At 36.0% G+C, this 27,852-nt stretch overlaps 1 protein-coding gene across 11 annotated transcripts in view; it reads right to left on the bottom strand.

Annotated features, from left to right (window-relative positions):
- CHD9 (chromodomain helicase DNA binding protein 9) overlaps nt 1-27,852 on the bottom strand; it is a 166,348-nt gene that overhangs the window by 37,175 nt on the left and 101,321 nt on the right. For 10 of the 11 annotated variants that reach the window (XM_087827121.1, XM_087827120.1, XM_087827122.1 and 7 more), the window contains 12 exons: nt 27,408-27,529; nt 24,070-24,313; nt 19,726-19,902; nt 18,252-18,395; nt 17,890-18,145; nt 16,618-16,828; nt 14,841-15,036; nt 12,587-12,754; nt 11,723-11,902; nt 3,942-4,052; nt 2,609-2,805; nt 1,956-2,155 (listed from right to left, as the gene is read on the bottom strand). In XM_087827121.1, coding sequence (XP_087683247.1) covers nt 1,956-2,155; nt 2,609-2,805; nt 3,942-4,052; nt 11,723-11,902; nt 12,587-12,754; nt 14,841-15,036; nt 16,618-16,828; nt 17,890-18,145; nt 18,252-18,395; nt 19,726-19,902; nt 24,070-24,313; nt 27,408-27,529 — 2,206 coding nt within the window. The remainder of the gene's footprint in view (nt 1-1,955; nt 2,156-2,608; nt 2,806-3,941; nt 4,053-11,722; nt 11,903-12,586; nt 12,755-14,840; nt 15,037-16,617; nt 16,829-17,889; nt 18,146-18,251; nt 18,396-19,725; nt 19,903-24,069; nt 24,314-27,407; nt 27,530-27,852) is intronic. The other variant, XM_087827126.1, reaches the window with a different exon arrangement.

Genomic DNA, 27,852 nt, shown 5'->3' with positions numbered 1-27,852 from the left:
AATGAATACACTACAGAGTATTGGTTGTTAACCCTCATGATCACGTAGCTGACTGGGAGCTCTGGGCCCTCCCGCTGTCCAGCATTACGAAAGAGTATTGTGCCATATATTGCTAGCCTGGGAAAAGATAAAAATTCAAAATTCCAAGTATGGTTTCTACTGAACGCGTATCACTTTCACACCATCGTAAAGTCTAAAAATATGTAAAACCATCATTAAGTTGGGACCAGGTGTATTTGTATTTTGAGCTGCATAGCTCTTCATTGTTGGCGCTGTCTATGGACTCTTGGCCTCTACCAACTAAAGGCTAATAACATGATCAAAGTGGTGACAACTGGGTGGGGATGGGATTCAGGTCCAAAAGCATGTATGGTTGAGAACCACTAGTTTATAGATACCTTATGTATTTCATAACCTACCACTACTTATTTGTTGAAGAAATTAGGACTTTTGCCTGTAGAATTTATCAAGCTTAATGCCTTAAATTGTTTTCTTTATGGACATAAGTAGGGTTTCAAGGAAGAGTGAAATTATATTTGTGTGACTCTTCCATCTTTACTGGAAGTCAGCTCTTCATGTTAATTTCACTGACTCTTATTAAGATAGGCCTCAAAAAAAGACTATTCTAAAATAGTTGCTTTTTGTTATTTTCCAACTAGGCACTTAGTTTATTTACATCACAGTACTTAGCACAATCTGCACTTAATTAGTTAATTTACCTATTTTCTTATTATTTCTATCTACTTAGCCAGAATGTTTCTTCTTATATTCCGAGAACAAGGAGCATGTACAGGGCATTTTAACAGGTTATTTGTTGATGAAATAAAACAAAATTTAACACAAATTTAAGGGCTCAGTAATCTTTATAGAAAATTCAATTATTTTATGCAGAAAAAAAATGTTCTGTTAGCAATCCTGTGGAGAAAAAGATACTTGTATACCACAAATTGGACTGTAAATTGGTAAAGCCACATTTGACAGCAAATCAAAGTATTTATGGAAGTGTAAAATGTATATCTGTTTCCCAAACTTTAATTAACATACAAATTGCTGAGGAACTTGTTAAAATGTAGACTGAGATTCAATAAGACTGAGGCCTAAGATTCTGCATTTCTAAGCAGCTGAAAGGAGATGCTGATGCTATTAACCATAGACCATATTTTAGGTACGAAGGCTACATATATTCTTCAACAATTCTATTTCTTGACATTTACTTTAGTGAAACATTTATTCATGTGCACAAGAGGAATGTACAGGATCTTCATTGAAGCTTATTTTCCACTCATCTAAAACTGAAAATGTAAATGTCCATTAAAGGAGATGCCAAGTAAATTATGGAATATCCACACTTTAGACAACTAAGTAGGAGTTTAAATAATAAGATAGTCTGTATGAATACAAATGGGAAGACTCCTAAGGCATACTATTGGGTCAACAGCTTGCAAGCCTATACATGTTTGACAACAACATGTATAAACCAACAAAACTGATAATATTGGTATTTTCTAAGTTGGAACTTGAATTGAGGGTGAAGGTTAAAGGTTAAATTTGTAATACTACAAAACTTTATAGGGTATTACGTTAAGTACTAATTACACGTATAAAAATAAATTTAGCCCTGACTGGTGTGGCTCAGTTGGTTGGGCATTATTCTGTGTACCAAAAGGTTGCTGGTTCAACACCTGGTTGGGGAACATGCCTGGGTTGTGGGCTCGATCCCTGGTGGGGGGTTTGCAGGAGACACATTGATGTTTCTCTCTCTCATCCCTCCTCACTCTCTAAAAATCAATAAAAGTATGGAAGGGAGGGAGGGAGGGAGGGAGGGAGGGAGGGAGGGAGGGAGGGAGGGAGGGAGGAAGGAAGGAAGGAAGGAAGGAAGGAAGGAAGGAAGGAAGGAAGGAAGGAAGGAAGGAAGGAAGGAAGGAAGGAAGGACAAAATGAAATAATGTTCTTACCTAGATGATTCTGTAGCTCTCGAGTTTGTCCATCTTCAGTTGGAGTAATGAGATCCCATATGAAGCCTTTGATTTTCTCATCTCCTCGGTAGTGAACAAGGCAATATGCTAAGAGGGCTCGGCAAATTATTTCTACATCATGCTCATTTAGCTGTCTTTTAAAACGACCATGAGATAGAATCTCTCTCCATCTGCCCCATCTGGTTAAAAAAGGTATATTTACATTATTATTAAGTCAAGTTCTAAAGGAAAGCATATATCATGGACAAAAAACATGAAAACTGCAAAAAACACATTTTCTCATTAATAGGATTTATCTAATCAAGTTTCTCCCCCATGAGTAAAATGCAGAACCATGGTATAGTAAATTCTAGTATATTTTATTCCTTAATGGAGAGTATTATTCTTTCTGTATTCCTAAATATTCAAATCTGAGAACAAAGAGTTTCACTTTAGTGATACATTTATAATTTAAAACTTAAGAAGGTCGCCTCATTCTGGTATTAAATATACGTTAAACATATAAATTCAGGGTACTTTAGAAATAATTTTTTTTTATTTTAACAAATTAAAAATATACTATAATATAGTGTATGTTTTCTGTAACTTTACATAGCAGACTACTAACAGCAAATGTTAAAAATAATATTTACCCATAAACCAGCAGATTTTTCTCTACTCTAAAGCATTCAGTTCTTCCATAGCCATTGGAACGGTCACAGGGTCTCCGTAGTTTGGGCTTTTCTTCTCCTTCACTTTCAGCTTCAGATAATTCGGCCAATTCATCTTTTGTGGCACTAAAGGGTCTTGTTTGCTTCCTAATTCTCGGAGTGTCAATAACCAAGCTGTTCTGTAAAATTTAACAGCTATTACTTGAAGGTCCTTTTACTATTTGGCTTATAACATTGTCTTACATTTTCACCTTTCGTATAGTATGAAAAAGAAAATAATTAGAGAAAGCGAGAAAAAGAAATTACTAATAATTTTACCAACTTAACAAATCAACTGAAAAAATTTTATATTTCTTTAAAATTCTTATTACCATACATACATAATTTTATGATATTACAGTAATAGGGCTAAAAATAATGGTATTTGGTTTTATAAGTAATATGAAAGTTATTGTATTATACATCTGAAATAACCATAAAATATATTTTAAACTGAATTTATGGATCATGCTTCACCTAATTAACAATTTAATTTAGATTGTTTAAAATTTTTAATATAAATAATGCTAAAGTAAATCTTTGTGATCTAAGTTTATCCTGAAGATAAATTCAAAAGAAGGGCAGTATGTAAGAATAAAAATACTGGTCAAAGGACATGAATATTTTACAGATATAGAAATATGTTTCAGTGCTTTCCAAAAGTTACTCTAATACACAAAAAGCAAAATAATAAGTGTATTAACTCACTATGTTCAATTTAGCTTAATTCATTCAAAATCACCAAAGTTTACATACTTTTCACCTTAATGAGAAATTTCTCTAAGTTAAGCACTATATTATGGGCTGCGGATATAGAGATAAATAAGACAGCTTTGCTCATTAGGAATTGGTAGTCTTGAGAGTCAGACTAATGTGGAAACAAATGCTATTCGGGATGGAATATCTTATGATACAAGATGGGTACAATTGAATGGATCATCATTAACAGAATCTGACACTAAGACAACAAAGATAAATAAAAAGAACACATGATTTAAAGACATTGAAAAAAACTTTAAAGACACACATTATAATTTTAGGGACATAAATAATACCCCAAATTAAACTTAATTTGCATTATAACTTATCATGACATATATCATGAGTATGAAATTGAAGCAGTGTCTGACTCAAAATGTGATTATTCTAGTAACCTACATCAATTTACTGATGCAGAAAAACTTATTTTGGTAAATACACAGTTCATTACCTTAAACTATAATAATATTACCAAATTATCCCCAAGAGATAATATTTCTAAAAAAGAAATACTTACTCTACCACTGATGGTATCTATATCTATTTCTGCCTTTTTAGCCCATTTTTGCCAGAAATTGGGATCATCTAAGGAAATATCTGTCCGATTTCCAGATGCCACAAAACTCGCCTGAAATACAGAATGGCAGTTTTTCAAAATATTTTAAAGCTAGAGGAAAAATCTATCAAAGCATATTTAAAACATTCTGTCCTCACATTTACTATGAGTAGGATTTGAAATTTAGCATTCAAGCATTTATTCAAAGAGTGTTTCAAATGTAATGGTCTGAAATGTAGCATGACGTCTGCTTAAGGCAACAAAGATGAGTTCTATGACTAGTATGTTTTGTTTAAATTAACTAGATTTCCGGAGAGAAACAAGATGGCAGTGGAGGTAACAGCTCTACCCGCCGCCTCCCGCAACCACATCAAAATTGCAACTAAATAAAATACAGAACCACCATCACTCAGAGCCTCCTGAGATCTGGCTGAGCAAAAGCACCGCAACCAGGGAACTGAAGAAGCACTGAGACTGGAAGGAGGGGCGGAGACGCGGGCAGGTTGGGGCTGGATGCAGAAGCGGCCACGGGCCCACCCACGATGCCGCAGGTTAAACCTAGGAGGAGATCTCAGGAGGGGAGGTTTACTGGAGGACTGAGGGGTCCCAGCCCCACAGCAGGCCCCCAGCCCAGGACTCCAGGCCCAGGAAAGGCAGTCCCCACAACTTCAGGCTGTGGAAACCAGCGGGGACTGTCACTGAGGAACGCAGAGGCTGTGGGAGCCCCAGCAGCTCCTCTTAAAGGGCCCGAGCACAGACTCACTCGGACGCTCCCTCTGAGCCCAGCGCCGGGCAGCAGCTTGAAAGGATCTGGGACACTTGGGGAGGAACTAACCTTCCTGAAATCATGGTGAGAGCTGGAGGGGCAGCTTCCTCCCAGGCAGAAGAACTGGTGGAGGCCACTGGTCCTTGGGTGAGCCCTCCCACCCAGAGCTGGCAGGCAGGTAAAATATTTGAATCGCCAGCACCTGACTCACACCTTTGGCCCCGCCCCTCCCTACCTGCAAGGTCATCCAAGCCATTCCCAGTGGCTTTTCTATGCAAGTGGCCTCTCTAGCCTCATGCTTAGGACTTTGCTAAAATCTCTCAAACAAGCAGCAGCGTGCCCCATATGTCTTGATAAGTGGCACGAGGACTGGCACTAGTGGCAGCCTGCATTGGTTCAAAGGCTGGCCTCTCCTAGACAACTCCAATCCCAGCACAATTAGCAGCCAACTACGGTTTGCTGTGTAGCTCATGCTGGGTGGCCCTGGGCAAGGCACTGGCAGAGGCTGACTTTGCACCTCCCCGGAGGCCCCAGGGACAATGCACGTGGTGGTCAGACACAACCATGCTGGATTACAACCCTACCACATCCACGAGTGACTCACTCAAGGGGAGCACTTGGTGAACACCAAAGCTCCACTGAAGTAAATCCTGCTCCATAGGGGTGTCTCCAGCACAGCAGCTCTTTGGCTATGGTTGCACCTGGTCCTCATAGCTGATTGGCCTGGGGGTCAGTTCCTACCAGTGATGCCAAAAGTAACCAAGGCTCAACTACAACAGGACAGTGCACACAGCCCACACATGGGAACACCTAGAAGGTCCAGCTAAGGTGACTGGGGAGGCTGAGCCACTGGATCCTACTGGACACCTTCTACACAAAGCCACTCTACAAATTCCAGGAGACATAGCAGCTCTACCTAATACAAAGAAATAAAGACCTGGAAGCAGCCAAAATGTGGAGGCAGAGAAACATGTCACAAAGGAAAGAACAGAAGAAATCTCCAGAAAAGGAAAAAAATGAAATAGAGCCAAGCAAGCTACTAGATACTGAGTTCAGAATTATGATTATAAGGATGCTCAAGGATATTACTACGACTATTACGAAAACAAGTGAGACCATCAATGACCTAGTAAAGTACCTATCAGAAAATAAGGCTACACAAACTGAAATGAAGCATAATTTACAGGGAATCAACAGTAGAGGACGCTGAGAATCAAATCTGGAACACAAGGAAACAAAAACCACCCAACCAGAAGAGCAAAAGGAATAAAGAATCCAGAAATATGAAGATAGTATAAGGAGCCTCTGGGACAACTTCAAGAGGCCCAACATTCATATTATTGGGGTGCCAGGAGAAGAAAGAGAGCAAGAATTTGAAAACCTATTTAAAAAAATAATTTCAGAAAATTCCCCTACCCAGGGAAAGAAATAGACTTACAAGTCCAGGAAGCACAAAGAGTCCCAAACAAGAGGAACCCAAAGAGGCCCACACCAAGACACAACATAAGTAAAATGACAAATGTTAAACAAAAAGAGAATCTTAAAAGCAGCAAGAGAAAAGCAGTTAGTTACCCACAAGGGAGCACCCATACCACTCAGCTTAGTTCTCAACAGAAAACTTGCAGGCCAGAAGGGAGTGGAAAGAAATATTCAAAGTGATGAAAACCAAGAGCCTACAACCAAGATTACTCTACCCGGGAAAGCTATCATTTAAAACTGAAGTTCAGATAAAGAGCTTCTCAGACAAGGAAAAGCTAAAGGAGTTCATCACCACCAGACTAGTACTGCATGAAATGCTGAAGGGTCTTCTTTAAGAAGCTAATGAACAAAAGAATCTGACAAACTAAATGGATCCAGAGACATTGACACATGCAATAGATGATCATATTTCAGAGGGAAGAGAGGTGGGGTGGAAAGTGGTAAGAGATTAACCAAAGAAGTTATATGCATATATGCATAACCCATGGACACAGACAATACGGGGTGAAGGCCAGGGCAGGGGATGGAAGAGAGGTGGAAGGGGTCAATTGGGGGGGGGAGGGGGAATGGGACACCTGTAATACTTTCAACAATAAAGAAAAAAATTTAACTAGATTTCAAACAATTTCAGGAATGGGGGGAAAATACCTGTACATAGTGTGTTGACAACTTGGGTAGAGCCAAGGAATCAAAAGTAAACAAGATTTCTGTGGGAAAAGGCTACAGCCACGGTATATTTAATGAATCATGACTAGTTTTAGTTCTAAGCCATGTACTTCTGCAGTATCCGTTTTGTTTCCTCAATGCTACTTTCTTCTAATTTATTCTCTATTAACTCCCAAATCTACATCTGTATCCTAGACAACTCTCCTGGACATCTCCACTTAGATGCCCTGTAAATGCCACAAAAAGAACAACTCCAATATTTTATTTTCTCCATATGAATTTCCTTCTCTTGCATTCTACCTTATTGAATGACACCAGGACCCTCCTAGTTACTTGACCCAAAAATTTAAGTCATTTTTGTCTCCTCCTTCCTTACGTTTCTAACTGGTCATCAATACTTGTTGATTCAAGTGATTCTTCACTACCCTAATTCATCAATCATCATTTCCTGCATAAACCTCTTACCTGATCTCCCTTCCTCTAGTCTTTCTCCTTTCAAATTCATTCTCTATTATGAATTTAGAGTTAAAATGCTAAATTAGATTGCCTTAAGGCCATTTTCTGATTGAAGGGATTTAAAAGTTTTTTAACAGCCTCCTGATCAAGTACAAATTCTTCCAATGGAATTTTTGTGAAACTCTCACAATTTGGGTACAATGTCTCTAACCCCTTCATTTCATCTCCATTTAATTCATCCTGTGCATCCATACATGTCTATACCATACTCCTTGAAATCTACCTTGTAGTTTAGCAACACCTAATTCATTTATGTGACCTTCTCTCTCTTTTTGAAACACAATGAAATCTACACTTGCTTTAAGAATTAGCTCCAATGTTATTTTCTCAGCAAAGGCTTTCCTCATTCTCTGCTCTCCCTTTTTCACATAGAAATAATCATTTCTTCCTTTACTTTTTTTTCTAGGCAACTGGAATCCTTTCATTTTAGTATTTCTGGCAAATAAGTTCCTGAAACAAGATTTCACTAGTTGCTGAATGAATGGCAGAGAAAAATTTTCATATAAAGAATGATATTATTACTTTTGGTGTAAAACCTGCACTACCTGACAAAAATAGTGACCTCTACAAAGATAAAGATTTCACGGTTGAAAACAGAGAGGGGGTGGTGAAGGAAGAAAATGTGGAAAGGAAAACCTACATGAATCAGTTCAGGTGGGACGTAATAAAATTGCAATAAAAACCTCTTCAGATGAATGCAAGATATAAATTTACCATGTCTTTGTTGACAGGGGGAAAAAAGACAAAGGAATATAAAGGCACTTACTAAAGTTTTAAGTTATTTTACCCAAATAGGGTAGGTGGACAGTTATTAACACTTCTTTTCAAAAAACAAATTTTTACCTTCCCAAATTATATTTAAAATAAAATTATAAATACTTTTTCTTTTGTAAATACTTTTTATTTATCTTTATTGTTGAAAGTTTTACACATATCCCCCGTACCCCCCTTTTTTGCCCATTAATCCCCTCCACCCTGCATCCAGCCCCCGCCCAGGACTTCACCACACTTTTGTTTGTATCCATGGGTTATGCACACATGCATATCAGTTCTTTGATTAATCTCTCCCCATGACTCTCTGGCCTCGCCTTCCCACTGATATTCATCAGTCTGTTCCATGCTTCTATGTCTCTGGATCTATTTTGTTCCTCAGTCTAGCCACATGAGTGAGATCATGTAAAACTAAATCAGGCAAAATTAGAAAACCTGAATAGGCTAATAATAATAAATCAATAATAAGAAAACTCCTTGCAAACCAAAGACCTGGTCCCGATGGCTTCACAGGGGAGCTTTCTAACGCTTTAAGTTGTAGGATTAGGGAGTTTACTAAAAATTTTTCTTGATTTTTGAGGTAGGTCTGTAGTGCTATGAACTTTCCTCTGAGGGCTGCTTTGCTGTGCCTCAGATTTGGGGTGGTTGTGTGTTCATTTTCATTTGTTTCCAGGAAGTTTTTGATTTCTTTCTTGATCTTATTGGTAACCCATTCATTGTTTAGTAACACGCTGTTTAGCCTGCATGTATTTGAATGTTTATGAGTTTCTCTACTGTAGTTGATTTCTAATTTCATGCCTTTGTGATCTGAAATGTTTGATATATGACTTAAATTTTCTTGAACTTGTAGTTAACTTGTTTCACATTTAAGGTTATTATTGATAGATACTTATCTATTGCCATTTTAATTCTTTATGCCTATGTTTCTTCCTCTCTATTTCTACTTCTAATTACAGCAGTTCCTTTAACATTTCCTGCAATGCTGGTTTGTTGGTGATAAACTCCTTTAGCCTTTTTTTTGTCTGGGAAGCTCTTTATTTCAACATGTATCTTCAATGACAGTCTTGCTGGATAGAGTAGTATTGGTTTCAGATACTTGTTTTGCATTACCTTGAATACTTCATGCCATTCCCTTCTGTCCTGTAGAGTTTCTGATGAGATATCAGCTGACAGCCTTATGGGAGCTCCTTTGTAACAGAGTGCTTTTCTCTAGCTGCCTTTAATATTCTCTCTTTGTCTTGAATTTATGGCATTTTAACTATGATGTATATGGGCATGGGCCTCTCAGGATTCTTGCTTGGGACTTTCTGTGCCTTCTGAACTTGTACATCCTTCTCCTTGACCAGGTTAGGTAAGTTTTCTGTAATTATTTCTTCAAACAAATTCTCTATCCCTTGCTTATTCTCTTCCCCTTCTGGTGAATACTGTTATGTTTCGTGTTGTCCTACAGCTCCCTTAAACTGTTCTCCTGTTTTATAATTGTTTTTTCTTTTTGGATCTCTAATAGATTTTTTTCCTACCATCTTCTAATTTGCGGATCCAATCCTCAGCTTCCTCTAACCTGCTGTTTATTCCTTCCAATGTATTCTTTATTTCTGCTATGTCATTCTTAATTTCCTTCATAGTTTCCGTATCTTTTTTCATGCTGTTGAACATCCTTACAATCAGTATTCAGAACTCTATCTCTGCTGGATTACTTACCTCCATTTCATTTAGCTCTTTTTTCTGGAGACTTCTCTTTCTCTTTCATTTGGGGCTTGTTTTTTTGTCTCCCCATTTTGGCTGCTTGTTTGGGTTTGTTTCTACGTATTAGGTAGATCTTCAAGGACTCTCACTCTTTTTGGAGGGTTTCTGGTGCAGGCCGATTTCAGACACTGTTTGTGATGGGCTCTCAGTACCCCTGTTTGGAGCTATCAACAACCCTGGGCTTGAGGTCTCCTTTGCTGGGGCTGAGTGTGGTTGGACAGGACGAAGATGCACAACAAAGTCTACTTTTTCAAGGCCCAGGTCTAGAAGCTGATCAGGCAAAGACTCAAAGCACTCTGAGGTCTGCCTCTGCCTTCAGGCTGATTAATCCAATTCTCTTAATGAGCCTCAAGCTGTAGAAACTCCACAGGGTGGGAGAGCTGATTATTAGCAATCTCTTAACCAGCCTTAGGCTGTAGAAACTCCTTAGGGTTGGGCAAGAGGTTTTCCAACAAGGTGGGGGAAGCAATTGTCCCAGGCAAAAGCAGCAAAATGTCTGCCTGAGAAAGATGTCCTCTGCAGTTTGGGGAAATGACTCAGCACAGGAATCGAGGCATCTGACCTCCAAGCCCTATCTCCAGAGCCCCCAACCCTGGATTCTCCTCACACAGCTCCAGTCCACTCTGCCCTCCCTCTGCTGGAGCCCAAGGTGAGTGGCTGCACAGGAAACTTTGTGTATTGGCTCTTGAAGAGGGTGCCTGCATTTCCAGCTGTCTCTCCCTGGCAGACAGAAACCCAGTGCTTTCCACAGCTAGATGTTATGTGGGCAGCTTTCTCAGTTCTGATGCTCTTGGCTGGGAAGCCCAGCCTGGGGGTTAGGCCCCAGAGTTCTCATTGGGAACCCCTCACAGCTGAGATATCCCTCCAGAGCTTCAGCTGCTGCCTATGGGAGACCAGCCAGTCTTCTCGTGCCTCCACACGTCCTACCAGTCTCTATGCTGTCTCCTCTTTAGGTCCTAGGTTATGAGAATACTCTCCAGCTAGTCTTCAGTTGCATTCGATTATTCAGTATTGTTTTTCTATATTTTAGTTGTAATTCCACTTTGGTCCGAGGAGAGTGTCAGTGTAGCTTCCACTCAGTCTGCCACCATCTTTAATCTCCTCTTTTAAATACTTTTAAATTATTACCTCCCCTTATCCACAGGACATATGTTCCATGATGCCCAGTGGATGCCTGAAACTGTGGATGCTACTGAAACCTACATATACTATGGTTTTTCCTACACACACCTATGATAAAGTTTCACTCACAAATTAGACACATTAAGAGATTAACAATAATTAATAAATTAGAACAATGATAACAATATACTGTAATAAGTTCTACCAATGTGGTTTCTCTCTCTCAAAATATCCTTTGAATTATTTATTTCTGGAATATCACATTTTTAGGCTACCGTTGACTGGAATTGGAAACTGAAGCCACGGATAAGTGGGACTATTATTATCACTTAACATAAGATGACTTAATGTCCTATACTATTATTTATATTTTTCTCTGACTTTAGTGTATGTTCCTTTATTTCTAAATTTAATTTCAAATGTTATATTCTGATTAAAAATATTTGTAGTTATTATACTTATTTCATTTCACCAGGATTGGATGAGTATGTGTGAAATGTGATATAAAAAAAATCAGAAAAAATTAAAAAGAATGTATTACTTACTCTTTTGAACTAATTCAGTTTCCTTAAACATTAAGTAGATGCTCTACAAATAATCAATAGAGTAAGAGACACTTAAATTTTTTTAGTAGTGAATGTTAATGGCATATGTATAAAACAGCACTCCCTGTTACCTTAGCAAACGTTGACCCACGTCCTTCTGACTCAATTGTAATAGTTTTTGTACGTCGTAGTAAAATCTGATCAATATCTTCTTCACAGAATTTAGAACCTTCATCTTCTTCTTCCATAATGGCACCATAAGCACCTCTTCGAAGCAGATCTTCTATTTCCTTTTTGGAAAGCTGTTGAATCTAAAGATAAAATAATTTTGGTAATAAAATTTTTTTTTAGATTCATAAAATGAGAAAGTATCCCTCAAGCATGTTGAACACAGAGGTAATATTTAAATTTGTACATAAGGGAGAATTCTCTGAAAGAATATACTGAACTTGACTCTTCTTTACTATCTGTAAAAGGTGATTTGCCATTTGCCTACATATCTCAGGTTAAAATATCTAAAAGTGTATAGGGCAGGTAAACTATCAAGGTTCTTTTTAACACTAGGATTCTAAAGTTGTTAGAAGCACAAGATATAAGAAAAAATCTTGATGGAGGAAATGACAAAAAACATCATTTATTATAAGACAAAATCAATGCTAGTAGTTTGACCCTAAAAACAATTTTGAAAAATTGTGTATAGAAATATGCAGAAAAATTCACAAACTCTTATTTTGTTATACCATGATATAAATGTTCTAAAAACAGAGCAAAAAATTTCTACCTCGAAAACACATTCTTAGAATTCACAAGCACTGGAGCTATACAAACAGACAAGATCAAAAGTATTAACTAAATGTCACAATATTCGGAAATGCCTCCATACATAAAACCAACTATTCAGTGTTCAGTATGGATCAAAATTAAGTAACACCCAACACTTGAGGTTAAAAACAGATGCAAATAAAAACTCGAAGTGAAAAAGAAAATATACATACACCACCAACGTTACTTTCTCTTCCACTCATGCTCTGTAACACAGCCTTATCTAGACCCAGTTTCAGACTGGCTCGGTCAAACATCTCTCTCTCGTATGAGTTACGAGTGACTAGTCGGTAGACTTTAACTGCTTTATTCTGACCAATTCTGTGACAACGAGCTTGGGCCTATAAAAAAAGGAAAAGTCACAGATTCAATTTATATCACAAAATAGCACAAAAGATAACACATAAAAGGCATTTAATAGTAAAATATCTTGACGGAATAAAAAATTACATAAGAATTTTTAGAGCCTTTTGCTACTGAATTAGCTACAACCACTTTCTAATAATGAAGGTAGAGCTTACTAAAAAAGGAAATGATTCCACAATCAGTTACAAGTGAAAGGTTAATCTTATGTTTCAGAGAATATAAGTCATTCAAGAATTATTGTTTTTTAAAGAGGATGTCATCAATATAATTTTATAAAAGAATGTCAACTCTATGAATAGATTTTTTTATCTGTTGGCTACTCACACTTTAAACCTACATTATCAGCAATCTTTTCAATATATTTTAGTTAAACTGGGTAAATGAGGGGGGACAAAAATGTAAGGTCAATAACTCTGGACACTAAATTTTATTTAAACAAAGAGAACTAATAATCAAATATGTAGAAATATTGGAAGTTTTATCTTGAGTTCCTGCTATACTTAAAATTTATATGATAAATTTTGACTCAAAAGTTTTTATAGCATCAGTGGTCTTTCTCCCATATTATTATTCAACTTCATATTATCTTCAGGTTAAAATATAAATTTGTGGCTTTACAATTTTTAGGTGGCATTAATGCTATACCCATTGTAGAGATCTTTGTTATATTCATACACACACTGTGCCCATTGTAAGCCAGAACTGTGAATGAAAAACTTTGCCCAAGGTCTAGGGGAAGTATAAAAGGCCAAATTTTGCATTAGCGTATAATGGATCCACATTAGCAGTATGTAGGGAAAATCAAGGGAGAGGGAGAACATGGGGAATCTGAAAGTTTTTCCAGTTCTCAAATCTGACTTTATTATAGATGAATTTTGAGAACATCACATGCACTGTGGTCAGTTTTAGGTATAAATATACATTCCAAAGGCAAATAATTATGTTTTGGTTTAACCTAGGGACTGGCAAACCATAGTCTGCTACCCAAGTCTGGTCTGCTATTAAGAATAATTTTTACATTTTAAAAGAGATGCTAAGACCGGCGGGCGTGGCTCAGCGGTTGAGTGTCGACCTAAGATCTAGGCGATCTGGGTTCGAGTCCTGGTCGGGGCACATGCCCAGTTTGTGGGCTCCATCCCCAGTTGGGGGCGTGCAGGAGGCAGCTGATCAATGACTCTCTCTCATCACTGATGTTTCTATCTCTCTCTCTCTGAAATGAATAAAGATATATTTTTAAAAATATAAAAAATTTAAAAAATTAAAGTGATGCTAAACACCAAAAAAGAAACACAGTGTGACAAAGACTTCATGTTGCCTGCAATGCCTAAAATATTTACTAACTGGTTTTCTATAGTTTCTCCCTGGTTTAATGTATTAATTTTGAATAAACCTTTGATATTTAGAACTAGCTTACATACAGTTACACAAACAAGAGGTTAAACCGTATTTTTTATTGAGCCAGGTATAATATTCATAACAACTTACTATATTTGGTGTTTTTATCTATTTAAAGTAATATTATTTGCAGTACAATTGAATATCAAGAACAATAAAACATGAATTTCTGTTATAGTTTATCTTGTCATCTTTCCTAGATAGCTTACCTCTGCAAACTTTGACTCTCTTTCATCACTCTAATTAATATTCCTGTTTCTACAAAATCCAAACACAGTCTTAATTTATATGAATGCCTTAATTTTCTACAGGATTTCATAAAAGACATACCCTATTATGTCTTAATTCTGTGCATACTATACTATTTTTATGGAAATAAAATTCTGAAAATTTTATTTATTATAAACAAGTTAGTTTCAAATCTGAGGCCTCTCAAATTTATATAACATACGTTAAACAATGAAATGCTATACTAAAGAGGAAAAGCCTTTTAAGAAGATAAATGGTATATTTTATATTTTATTGCCCTTAAATTAAAATTAAAATAATTTACCTGTTTTATTTGGCATAGATATTACTTAGGGAAACATACTTGTCCAGATAAAAATATAAGAACAGAAAAGTTTTGAAAGAAATTTAATTCTCTTAGGTGAAGAATTTATTTACCTGAAGGTCATTTTGAGGATTCCAATCAGAATCAAAAATTATACATGTATCAGCGGCAGTTAAGTTGATGCCCAACCCACCAGCTCGGGTACAGAGCAGGAAAACAAATCGATCTGAGTCAGGCTTACTAAATCTATCTATAGCAGCTTGTCGAAGATTTCCTCTGACTCGCCCATCAATTCGCTCATATAAATACCTATCAAACGAAAGGCAATAAATTTAAATAGAGGTATATAATGAAAATGAAGACATATTCTAATCAAATGTAAAGTGTGTTTTCCTGCAACTTAAAAAGTAATTACTACTCTAGTTGGGGTTTTACATATATCAGTATTGGTGCTAAGAATGAAATACAAAGTAATGTAAAAGTACAAAATCTCTGCATTCCTGATGTATAGGTAAAATACCATTATAATGAATATCAGTTTTAGAAGTTGGAAATGCAAAAATAGTCCATAAAAACTACTTTGCTTATCTCATAATAAATGACTTTTTTGTACAAGAAGCAAAGACCTTCATATCACCTTATATAAGAAGTCGACAGCCATTTCTCTCTGTGTCAGTCATGTTAGTCTCTAAACCATAAATCTAACACAAGGGCAAACTACATGCTATTTCCTCGTAGTCAGTACTGTCAAGGAATTATCTTTAACTTCCTTTAACTTTCATTTAACATAAGACTCAAGATATGTTAGACATCAATAAAAATGAAATACATAATGGTTCTGAAATGAGAGGAACACATGTCACACTTGCTACACCTTTTCTGGTTTAAGAAACTTCTTTCCACAAACTGTTGACTACTCTCAGCAACAGCTCCACCACTGTCTCTAGTACCTGTTAAATGGGGGTGTGACTTCTAATGTTACTTCTGACATTAAAGAAATTGGGGGTTTTCCATGAAATTTATCTTATAAATTCCCTTATCTAAAGAGATCAAGAAAATGTAAGAATGGCTATTTTAAGGAATACTGAAATTTAATCTTTCTTCTACTTATATGGTATAAAACTGAGAATACACATTTTTTAATGAGACTAAAAAAGTGGAACACTGACACTAAAAATGGCACTAAAAATGAAAATTAAAAATGAACTAAAAAATCTCATAATATAAACTAGTATCGACCTTTATTTACCTATTCAAGTCAAAATCCATTAACTAAAACCTACAGCTCAATCTTCAGATTCCCTTTTATATTAATATGTTGATACCTGATTAGACTACCAATGCTCTGATAAATATCCTATATAATTAAGTAGTGATTAGACAATATTTAAGACTTTCTAACTGCTGTGTACCAAAACAAAACAAAACAAAACCCCACATTAAACAAATCAGAAAAGATTAAGGCATGAACAAATTTTAGACTCCTATGATAGGAGTCAAAGTGCAGCAAGTTCAGGCTTTAACTGTAACAATGAAATAGATCTGAAAAGGATCTTGAATCATTTTTTTCCATTTTGAAGATGGTTGTAAGTCTGTTTGAAATGTCATTACTGCAAAGTTTCAAATTAAATAAAATGCACACTAATAAACCCATTCCTAGGTCAACAAATACCTGTCAGTTTGTAAAGTTTTCTTAGTCTCCTTAATATTGCAATATAAGTAGGTTAGAAAAACACCTGACACATAATCCTAAGCAATCTGTACTCATAGGAATGGATCATTATCTGGATAAAAAGTAAAGTTGGGTTACAGTACAGTGTTGTAAAACCTTAATGACATATACTTAGCATAATTCATATAAGAATTCAGGGGATGAATTCTATGCCTTACCTTTTATGTATAAGATAGTCCTCCAGGATGTCAAGGCAGCGTACCATCTGAGAGAAGATAAGCACTTTATGACCTCCTGCTTTCATTTTGGGAAGCAATTTATCAATAAGGACCAATTTACCAGCAGACTGGATCATTGCTTGAAGATGAAAATCAGAAGCAGCTGGATTATATGTATCTCTAAATTCTCCAAGTATTTTCTCCTCAGCACCTATCAAAGATATATAAGAGAGCATTAATGCATAAATGAAGGCAACACCCACTTGCTTTCATTGTTTCAAAAATCAGAATTAGTGCTCCTCTGAGTTTCTGTAACACACTAAAATTTTTTGGATGGCACGTAAATTACTTTTATTAGAACTGTTTGTGGCTAAATCACCAACCAACACCAGGCTGCAACTGCACTGAGGATATGGACAGTGTCTGAACCATCTTTTTATTTCCCCAGACACCTGGCATAATGCCTCATATAAATTTATGCTCACGAAAAATTTAATGTCATTAGGGAAAGAATTAATGCAAATGTGGTCTGACAGAGGTGAAAAAGACATACTTTTAAACACACTTCTAATACTTAAACACAAATATAACAGTGATCAAGTACTGAAAGGTGATCATAATTAATCTGGATGTATCCATGGTTATCCTGCTGGCCATGAAAACAAGGAAACAAGAAAAAGTATAAGTCATTGATGACTTCTTCCTCTAGAGAGTCTAGGTCAGCATTAAAGGCTCTCTGCCTTCCCTCAGCCTGTCTAGTCATGAATCCAGTACCAGGATTACAAGTGAGTTCATTACTAGGCTAAGAAATAACTTGTCTTGGATAAAGTAAGGCAGGGAGTATATTCCCAGAAATAAGTGAAAAGTCCCAAACGTTGAACAGTAGAGAACGTGACAAGACCTTCAAAAGTAACATGAGAGCACAAAAATTTAGAGATGCTACCTGGACTGGAAAGATACCAGGAAAAAATTGTAAATGTGGAGCCCCAAAGATGGGCTTTGTTGTGTTTGTGCCTAAGCATGATTAAATTGAAGGAGAAATTCCAGTCCATGTGAGACTGAAAACAAGACCTGCTATTACAACCTGATGCGGTAACATGGGACCCAGTTTAGAAGTAGTGGCCCTGACTAAGAACCACTCGTAATCCCTCAGAAGACCAGAGTGAAGTTACAGGATCGGTGCCTTTTCTTGGAAAGAAAAGCGTAGTGCGCTGTGCTTTTTTACTCATGAGAATTTCTTCTAAGTGTTTGTGCGCCATCCTTTTTAGCTACCTTTGATAAGATATGGATGGTTACAGCACTTTCTGAGCTCCATCATGGTATTGACCAAGTTAGGTACATTCGTCTGTCCTGCTCCTTTGGATAAAAATGAAAAGTTCTTCTCCAAAATAGCCCGGTAGTATTTCTTCTGAATGTTAGTAAGTTCTACTTCAATAATGGTCTCTTCCTTCGGAGCCAACTTCTTTTCCACATCTTCCTTCAACCGTCTCAACATCATCGGTTTCAGTATAGCCTGAAGTTTCTGCACCTGCATAAAGATACATAACATACGTGTACATTCAATTACACATATACACACATAATGGCAATGATTAAAGATCTGATGTACTTATTCACAAAGACCAAACGTTTACCTGTTCCTCTGTTTTCAGATCCCCAAATTCTTGCATAAATGTTGTTTCAGAAGGAAACCGTAAAGGCTCTAGAAAGTGAAGAAGACTGAATAGCTCTTCAACTGTATTTTGGAGAGGTGTGCCAGTCAAAAGCACCTTGTGTTCCTATAGAAAGCCAGAATAATCCATATCAAATATCACAGTACAAAAATTATATAAAAGTTGACAGAGGTTATCAAATATTCAGTGATAGAAAAACGAATAGTTTTTGACTGAAATCATCAAGAGTCAACTCAAAATACATCTCTACCACAAATCTTTTTTGACTTCTCACTTTTAAAAAACTTTCTTGCAATACTTCACTTCGCACACTGTTTTTAATTATCCATGCTTTTAAAAGTTATAAACACTTTAGATTGTCTCAATGACACAGACTTTTTAAGAACAAAGACTATTTGTTTCTTTTGTACTCAATCATTCTTGGTATAGTAATTTGTACACAGAATTGCACATTCTTTGTCATTTGGCTCATCATTTGACTTACTCAAAAGAACCAATTCTCGGATCATCAAGGCTGCATGCCAATAGTGTGAGGGGCTGAAGAGAATATGCTTCTACACTGGAAATGCGTTGCAAATTAAACATAATAGTAACAGAAGGAAACAAACAATCCTTCTAACGGTAATAGTACAAATTATTTCAAATTCTACCTGACAATACCTCTAAATTCCTTACCTAAATACTTGTATATGTATCTGTACGTCTGCATATATGTATTTGTACATATGTACTATAAACAGTCTAGAAAGATATACACCCAGCTGTGAATCCTAGAGTAACGGGTGGGAGTGGGGGAGGGCATGGAGGAAGGAGTAAAGAGGAACACTTTATTGACCATATGCAGTTCTGCCTATATTATTTCTTCAAGTGCTTGTGTACTAATTATGTGCTCTTAATTCAATCAAAAATTTAAAAAAACAAATTTTGAAACTATTGTGTTTCAAAACTTTGAATTGAAAGAAATATACACACTAAGAAGATGACTTTTAAAAATCCTATTATTTATAGCCTACATATACTAAGCATGTAGAATCATGTAGGAACTTTATCCCTGTAATGATCTGAATAATATTATAACTTTGGTAAAGGGGTTTTTAAAAGGAATTTATGCCTTAAAACTATTACTGTATTTCCTTTTCAATAGTATATTCTACAGGTGTTTTTTTAAAATTCTAGAAGTTAATTACTAAAGCATTTTAAATGAAAAACCTAAAAAAATTTAAGTCTTAGGAAACAGATAAGATTTTTTTCCTTACTAATATAAAGCCAAAACAAAACAAAACAAAACAAAACCTCAATCAGCATAGAAATCAGATATTTCTATACTGTAAAATTTAAAAAGGCATAAGTTTATAGCATTAGCTCTCTAATTCTATGTGATCTCTTACTATGTAGCTAAGAAACTAAATTAAGTCATAATAACGATGTTACTTACCAGATTCATGAGTTTCAGGCCTTCTAGAAGTTTACAATTTTTATTTTTTAACCTATGTGCTTCATCAATAATCACACATCGCCATTCAATTGCATTAAGCTCTGCACAACCTCCAAGAATCATTTCAAATGTGGTGATGATGGCTTGGAATCTGTAAGCTCCTCGAATTATACGCCCCTAGAAATTTATTATCAAATACAATAATTTGCTAGACTATCTTGATCATAAAACTTTAGTTCCTGCTAAACAGCATAAACATTATATCTAATAACATCTGCTATAAACTATTTTCCACTGAAATTTTTATATATATTAATATACACTCCCTTAAAATGAGTTTTATTATTAAAACTGTAATAGATACCTGTGTTTTTAAGAATGTGAAAAATTATGCCAACAAAATTACATAATTTATTATTATACCCAAATAAGTATTCCTTGATAAAATGTTTTATAATTTTTAAGAGATGTAATAACAACTTTAGGACAAGAGAGAAGTGACCAATATACAACCTGGCCAATAAATTTCAGTATTAACGTAGATTACTAACATCCATGAGTCCACACCCAGAATGGCAAATAAGTAGTTAATATCAAAATTAGCCACCCAGGTCATATAGTCTGCAAATATTTATTGAGTATCTATGTTGCAGACCCTGTTCTAGTTGCTGGAGACATAGCAGAAAACAAAAACACACAAAAATAATTATCCCAGTGGAATTTAACATTCCAGTTATCAAATGCAGGACAGTCTTTTAAAAAAAGAAACAACACAAAAATAAAAATAATAATTTAAAAATACTAAATTAGAATGGGCTGAGGGTCAGAGGTGACCACTGTAATTTTTTAACATAGAGTGGATGAGAGGCCATTCCTGAGAAGCGACATTTGAGCAAAGTCCTGAAGATGAGGGAGGAAGCCGTTGATACCTAGAGGAAAAAGCGTTTTTGTCAGAAGTAGCAAGTGTGAGGGCTTTGATGCAGGAGTATCTTTGGCAGCATTCAAACAACAGCAAGGAAGCCAGAGTAGTTGGCGTCCAATGTGTGGAGGGAATAAGCTATGTAGGGACTTTAATTCTGTAGTAAGGACTTGGCTCTTACTCTGAGCAAAGAGCTACTGGAGGATTTTGAGACAAGAAGTTTAATGATTTGATATAATTTTAAAAGACTCTCTTTTGGCTGCTGTGGTAAAAAGAGCAAAATACCCAAGGACAGGATTGTAGAGACCAGTTAAGAGGCTGTCAGAGTAATGGAAGCAAGAGATAATCATTGGTGGTCATGAGAAGTGCTGAGTTCTAGATGTATTTTGAAAACAGAGCTACAGGACATGCTAATGGGTGGTTGTGCAATGATATAAAGGATTCAAGTTTGACTCTAAAACGTTCTTAGCTAGAACACTAGGAGCTGGTTTCGCTATTTACTGCAATGAGGAAATACAGGATATCAGTTTTGGACATGTTATGTTTGAGACACCTGGTAGATATCCAAGTGGAATAGTTGAATAGGTATTTGGATATGACTCTGGAATTTAGAAAAGAGGTTAGACACTAGTGACACAGATTTGGACGTCTCCAGTGGTATACATGACACTGAAATTACACGACTGAATGAGATCTGATGGAATGAGGATAGATATAAAGCATGTGAAGATGGGGACGGGGCTACCTCACGGTTAGACAGAGAATGAAAAGGAACCAGTGAAGGGGCTTCAGAAGGAACAGGTGGTGCCATAGGAATAGAATCCAAGTGAAGAGAATGTTTAAGTGGAATTGAAAACTATAAACTATTAGGAATTAGAGAGAAATGAAGGCTTAAGAAACACCATGTGTTTTGACAGGATTTTAATTCCTATTAACTCAGATTCATTCATATTGGTTGTATACACTGGCCATTAAGCTGAACAATAGCTCCTGTACAAATAAATATAAAGTACAAGTTTATAATAATATATGGCTCTAAAAACCTGAAATATGATGTATGCAGTTACACTGCTGTCACATTACTTAAGTAAGAGAAGGGCTCTTGAGTCTAATTCACCTGGGTATATTATTCCCAGTCTGCTCTGTGACTTTGGGGGAAACTAAGTAACTTCTTTATACCTTAGTTTCCTCATTTGTAAATGAGAATAGTAATATTATTAACTATTTACAAGGTTGGCATTGTAAAGATTAAGTAAAATATGATATGTAAACTGTTTAACATAATGCCTGGCACATGATAAATACTCAATAAATGTTTGTGGTTATTAGTATTACTTTTCTCATGGCAATTCAAAAAGCTTGAGCATAATTTTACTACTACTGTGATTTCAAGCTATTGAATAACTTGATAAAAAAAGCAGAAGTTAAATATTCAATTAATTTAGATTAAAATGTATTTAAAAGAGGTAACAAAAGTTGTTTCTATACTTAAAGTACAGATCTATTTATCTCATTACACGATAAATCTTTATCTTTCGAAATTTTAAACCCTCCAGGTAATTATTCCAGAATATATAAAATTTACCATAAAAATAAAACATTTAATATATGTTTATAACACATGAAGAATCTTTCAGCTTTTTGGCTATGATATTAATACCAAACTCATGAGAGATATTAAGATTGTAACATTGTTAAAATCTCTTATAGTGAGAATATGTTAATTGTACCTTCTCTAAAAAATAAGATTGAACCAACTCATTTCCATGATGCCATACAGAACTAAAATCCTACAAATGTATGATAAAGAATGATAAAACATTATGGAAGAAAATCAAACTATAACCTGACTAAAATGTCATAAGCTCCAAAGGTGCAAAGGTGAGTTTTCCATAGAATTGAAGGATAATTAAAGAATTTTGTAGATGCTTAATTTCATAGAAATATAACTGTCTCAAATACAGAAGTAGGAGGGAAAATGAGGTTAAAGGAACACACCAATTAATTCATTCATTTTCAGTCTCAAGAAGGTAGAAAATCAGTTATAATTGGGAGTTGAAAGTATACGCACCATATGACCTGGCGATAAATTATAATGATCCTTATAAAAACAGAAGACTGGCCCTGGCTGGTGTGATCAGTGATTAGAGCATCAGCCCATACACAAAAGTGTCCCAGGTTCGATTCACAGTCAAGGGCATGTACCAGGGTTGCAGGTTCAATCCGGGGCATGTGCAGGAGGCAACCAATTGATGTGTCTCTCTCATATAGATGTCTCTCTCTCTCCCTCCCTCCTTTCCTCCCTTCGTATTCTCTCTAAAAAAAAATCAATAGGAAAAATATCCTCCAGTGAAGATTAACCAAAGAACTTATATTCATAACCCATGGACACAGACAATAGTGTGGTGAAGGCCTGGGGAGGGGGCAGGAGTGGGGAGGAGGGGGTCAATGGGGGAAAAAGGGGAGCATCTGTAATACTTTCAACAACAAAGATAAATTATAAAAATAAAAAATAAAATAAAAAAATAGAAACAGAGGAATGAGTGAAAGAAAAATAAAATATTATGCTGCTGTTGAAGTACAGGTAGAGTGCCAGGCAATAAACCTTTTCCAGTTAAAAAGAACAATTTTGTGTGAAATGTGTTTTTATTCATTTTGCTTCTTATTTGTTAATAAAAGTTTTTAATCTAAAAGGAGTCATAGTATCACTCAAAGCTTCAACTTGGCACTTCATGTTTTCTAATCTTAACTTTCTGCTGCAAAATTGTTTCTTATAATGTCATCTCTTAATTTTATGTGTATGTAGAAGAAAAACAGGAAATCAATTCCTAAAGAGTATACTGTCAAAGTAAAATGGAAAACGTGCCTCTAAGATAGAGGGGGAAGAAAGGCACAAGATCCCCAGAGTGTTAGATAACTAGACCAAAGGGGAAAACTTACAGAGGTATGCTTACATATGCATATAAAACGAACCAAAAGTTTTAAATTGATTTGAGAGAGAGAAAGAGAGAGGGAGGGAGGGGGAAAAGGAGGGAGGCTAACACTGATATGCTGTTCTACCTATTTACGCATCATTAGTTGACTCTTGTATGTGCCCCGACCAGAGACAGAACCCACAACCTTGGCATATTGGGATGACACTCTACTGGACCAGGGCCAACAAATCCAATGTTATACAGATTTATACATTTGTATGGATCAGAATACTTTTTTATAATAAACTAGAGCACAAACATGACCACTTTTGTCACTGTTCTCTTTAGCTAGTAAACTTTATTGCAAAATACGTATGATGAATAAAGAGACTGAAGTAAGATCAAGTAGACAATTAACATATATCCTAGATTTGAAAGTAATAAATATGTAATGTTTATTATGTTCCAACCTGAGCACTCAAACAACAAACCAAATGACCAATAACACACCTGTGCATCCCTGAAGTACATCTCGTATCGCTGTATCATCTGTCTGCTAATCAGGCTCCCATGATAAACCACAACATTAATATCAGTCCACGTACGAAATTCTCTCTCCCAGTTTGCAATAGTAGAAAGTGGAGCAATAATCAGGAAAGGTCCTCTTATACCAGTCAGAAGGATTTCGTAGAGGAATGTAATTGATTGAATCGTTTTGCCAAGACCCATTTCATCTGCTAAAATGCAGTTTCGTCTGAAACAAACAAATATATTATCCAAGTAGACATTGGATTTTCCTGTATTCTACAATGGTTTTAAAGATAAATTACAAAAATAGTCAATGCTTAAGTTAAAACACTCGTATTTATAAAAATGTAAAAGTTGCTGAAGTGCAGAGTAGGCTAAAGATTACAATTTTATTATAACCCTGCAATGAAAAAAACTATAAATTTTTGTAGCTCCAAAATAAAGATACCACCCAATAGATGTTTTTTTAAAGAGTGAAATGGCAAGCGCAAGGCAGACTAAATATTTTATTCAGGAAGCATTTTTTAAATACCTTCTATATCTCAGGGACAGTATGAGAAGATGGGATACAAAAGAAATAGAACATGTTCTCTGCCTTCCAGGGGCTTGTATCTATTAGAGAAGCAGACATGCAAATAAATAAATAAGTAGTCATGCAATGTGCTATCACAGAAGAACAAATAAAGCACTGGTTTTCAACTCTGGCTGTGCATTAGGAGAGCCTCAAATATTTGAAAGAAACCCAGATACCCAGGGACCTCCCCTATACATTCTGATTCAAGGTGTACGCAATAGAATAAAAGCAGATCTAATTTTAAAATTAAGCTCCACAGGTGATTATGATATATGGCCAGTTAAGAATCGTTGGCATTGTTTATTATGGAAGTTCAGAGAAGTAAGTGTCCACCTCTGGCTAAAAGAGCTCAGAGATGAGAAGACTGCTTTCAGAGAGGTTGGTGTTTTGCCAAAGAGCACAGCCAAGGAGCACAAAGGAAAGAACGTGATCCATTATGGGACCATATACTATTTAATATGGTTTTGAGAGAAGGGTAAAAGCTAGGGGTATTATTAAGATAAGCAAGAGTCATAAATAAAGAAGGTTAGGCATCATTGTAATAATTTAAAAACAAATTTAAACCTGATGAGATCAGGTTTTTATTTTAAAGCTTGTTCCAATGCCACTGTGGATATTACAAGATGGGGTGACTAGAAGTTGGGACGCTAATTGAGAAAGTACTAAAATAATGCAGGAAAGACTGGGAGGATACTTGGACTAAGGAAGGAGGGACTAAAAGAAGAGAACTGGTTCCAACATTAATTACGAGTTGGAATGATTTGGAACTAGTGACCAACCAAGTATGCAGGGTGTAGAATGACAGTCAGATTTTTTTCAGTTTGGGTGACTACATGAATTATATTATTCTTAACTGAGATGCAAAATATGGAAGAATAAATTTGGTATGGAAGAAACAGGAAATAAGATTAATTTTGAATCTGTTGAGTTTAAAGACTCATTGAGATAGACATTAAGGTAGCAAGAGGCAAAAACAAACATGGGCTTGGGGTTCAGGGCCTCACTGAGGACAAAAGTATGAGAGCACTAGAGTTACTAATACGTGAAGGCATGGAGGGGTGCGGAACATAGCTTTGGGACGACAAACACACAAGGTGAGAAGACAGCAAAAGGCAGTTTGGGGTAAGAAAAACCAACAATGAAGGGGCAGGCAGATGAAAAGGAACCAGTAAAACTACTGAAAGGAACTGAGAGGTGCCAGAGACCTTGCAGAGTCACACTGTGGAAGCTGCTGGCGGTGGGGGGGGGGGGGGGGGGGGGGGGGCGGCGGACGTTTAAAGAAGTAGCAGCAAAGACAGCCAATTAAGGCTGAGAAGTAAGTATCCTGTGGATTGGAAAATAGAGTTTCAGAGGTGATACGGAATCACAACCCAGGCAGCAGTTTAAGGACATGGAAGAGCTTGGGCAGGCTGCTCCTCTAGAAATTCACCTAGGAAGCTACCAAGGGAGCTCAACGTGCCAGGAGGGAGAAGAAGGGAGGTTTTACCCTTTTCTTTAGCATTTCCACAGACGGGTTAGACCCCAACCTGTTCAGGTGAGGGGACGGCGCTGGTGTCGAGATGGCTACAAGACAGGGGAAGGGTGACCACTGAATAAAGGGAGGTTCTGAGAAGCCTGGATGAGACGCATGTCAAGAGCTGAGGTGGCAGCATTAGTTTTGGGCCTGGGGAGGGACCGTGTAACTTCTGATACACGCAGGCAGAGGTAAGATCTGTGGATGGAGATACATTTGTAATCTTTTGTGGCAGTTGAGGATTTGAATGAGTTCACTTACTGGCCGGCCCTAAGTTTCTCTATGAAGCAGTCACATATGGAGAGTAAAGAGGGCAGGGTTGTGAAAAAGGTCTTGAGCAATTTAGGAAATGGCAAAGGGTACTGGTGAAAAACATAGTTTGTTTACCATTTTACCTGGAAGGTTCTCTTGGGGAATATGATGATAAATATGTACAAAATATAAACCAGGAGGAGAAAAACACTTCCTGGGGTAACAAGTCAACCAGACTCCATTGACTGAGTCTATGACTCACCATCACCAAGTGTAACCACTCAGAAGAATAACGTGAGAAGTAAAAGCACAAAAAAATAATTCTAAATAAAAGTCATCAAATTTTGACTGTTACTAATAATAATGCCTTCACCTGCTTCTTTGTATAGACTATACATTTCTCTTAATCATGGTACCATTTTTACTTCTTTGCAATTATCTTTTATATCAACTGATATAATGTTCAATGAAGCATTTTGAACAACTTTAAAAGTAAGTAATTAATAAAAGGAAGTAATGCATTACTAGGTTCTCATATTGTGTACTCTATTCCTTATAATCCTGACAACCCACTTCTGCGAAGACTTAAATAAGAGACCTACTGCCTAATTCTTACAGATGCAACTGCTCACACCTTACTAACTAGATTCAATTATTGGTAGAAGAGTAATACAGGGTGATAAGATGAAAAACATTCTGGAACACTGCAGATATTTTATGTTAAGAAAGGTATTTCAAATTTAATTACTAATCAACATATCAACCTTATTCTGCTCTGGCTGACACACATTTAAAGAAAGCAATTGTAGTCAAAATCCTAAATTATAAATTACGTATCTTCTTGAGGTGTCTTCACTTTCAATAATGAAGACTCCATAACAGTAATAATGTAACATCAGTACCTATTTTACTTAACATATTTTTGCACATATAAAAAAAATTAACACACTAAAATTTTTTCTATTAAGATATACTACATACCTATTATACCAATTGAACAAGAGCCAGTTGAGTCCTTCCAGTTGATATTCCCTGAGTTGATTACCATTTTTATAGTCCCTGGATTGATCTATTTTTTTCCAAATATTAGAGGGAGGACGTTCCTTAGTAGAAAATCAAAGAATGAATGATGTATTTCAGATTTTTTCATTTCTGTACATCTCATAAGCAATGCTTTTAAGATAATCATAGAAGCAGAACTTACACGGCATTACGATGAACTTTTACAAACATCTGAAGATCAAAATAGTTCTACACAAATTCTTACAAACAATTGAAGAGGAAGGCATAATTATTCTATGAACAATACTAAATTTAGACAGACATTATATAAGAAAACTACATCCCAATATCCCTCATAAACAGAGCTGTAATCATTCATAACAAAATTTTAGCAAATGGAATCTAACAGTATGTAAGAAGGGTA

The sequence above is a fragment of the Miniopterus natalensis genome, chromosome 18 (genome assembly GCF_054644295.1).
Source record: "Miniopterus natalensis isolate mMinNat1 chromosome 18, mMinNat1.hap1, whole genome shotgun sequence".
Lineage (NCBI taxonomy): Eukaryota > Metazoa > Chordata > Mammalia > Chiroptera > Miniopteridae > Miniopterus > Miniopterus natalensis.
This window is presented reverse-complemented; position numbering and strand designations above follow the sequence as displayed.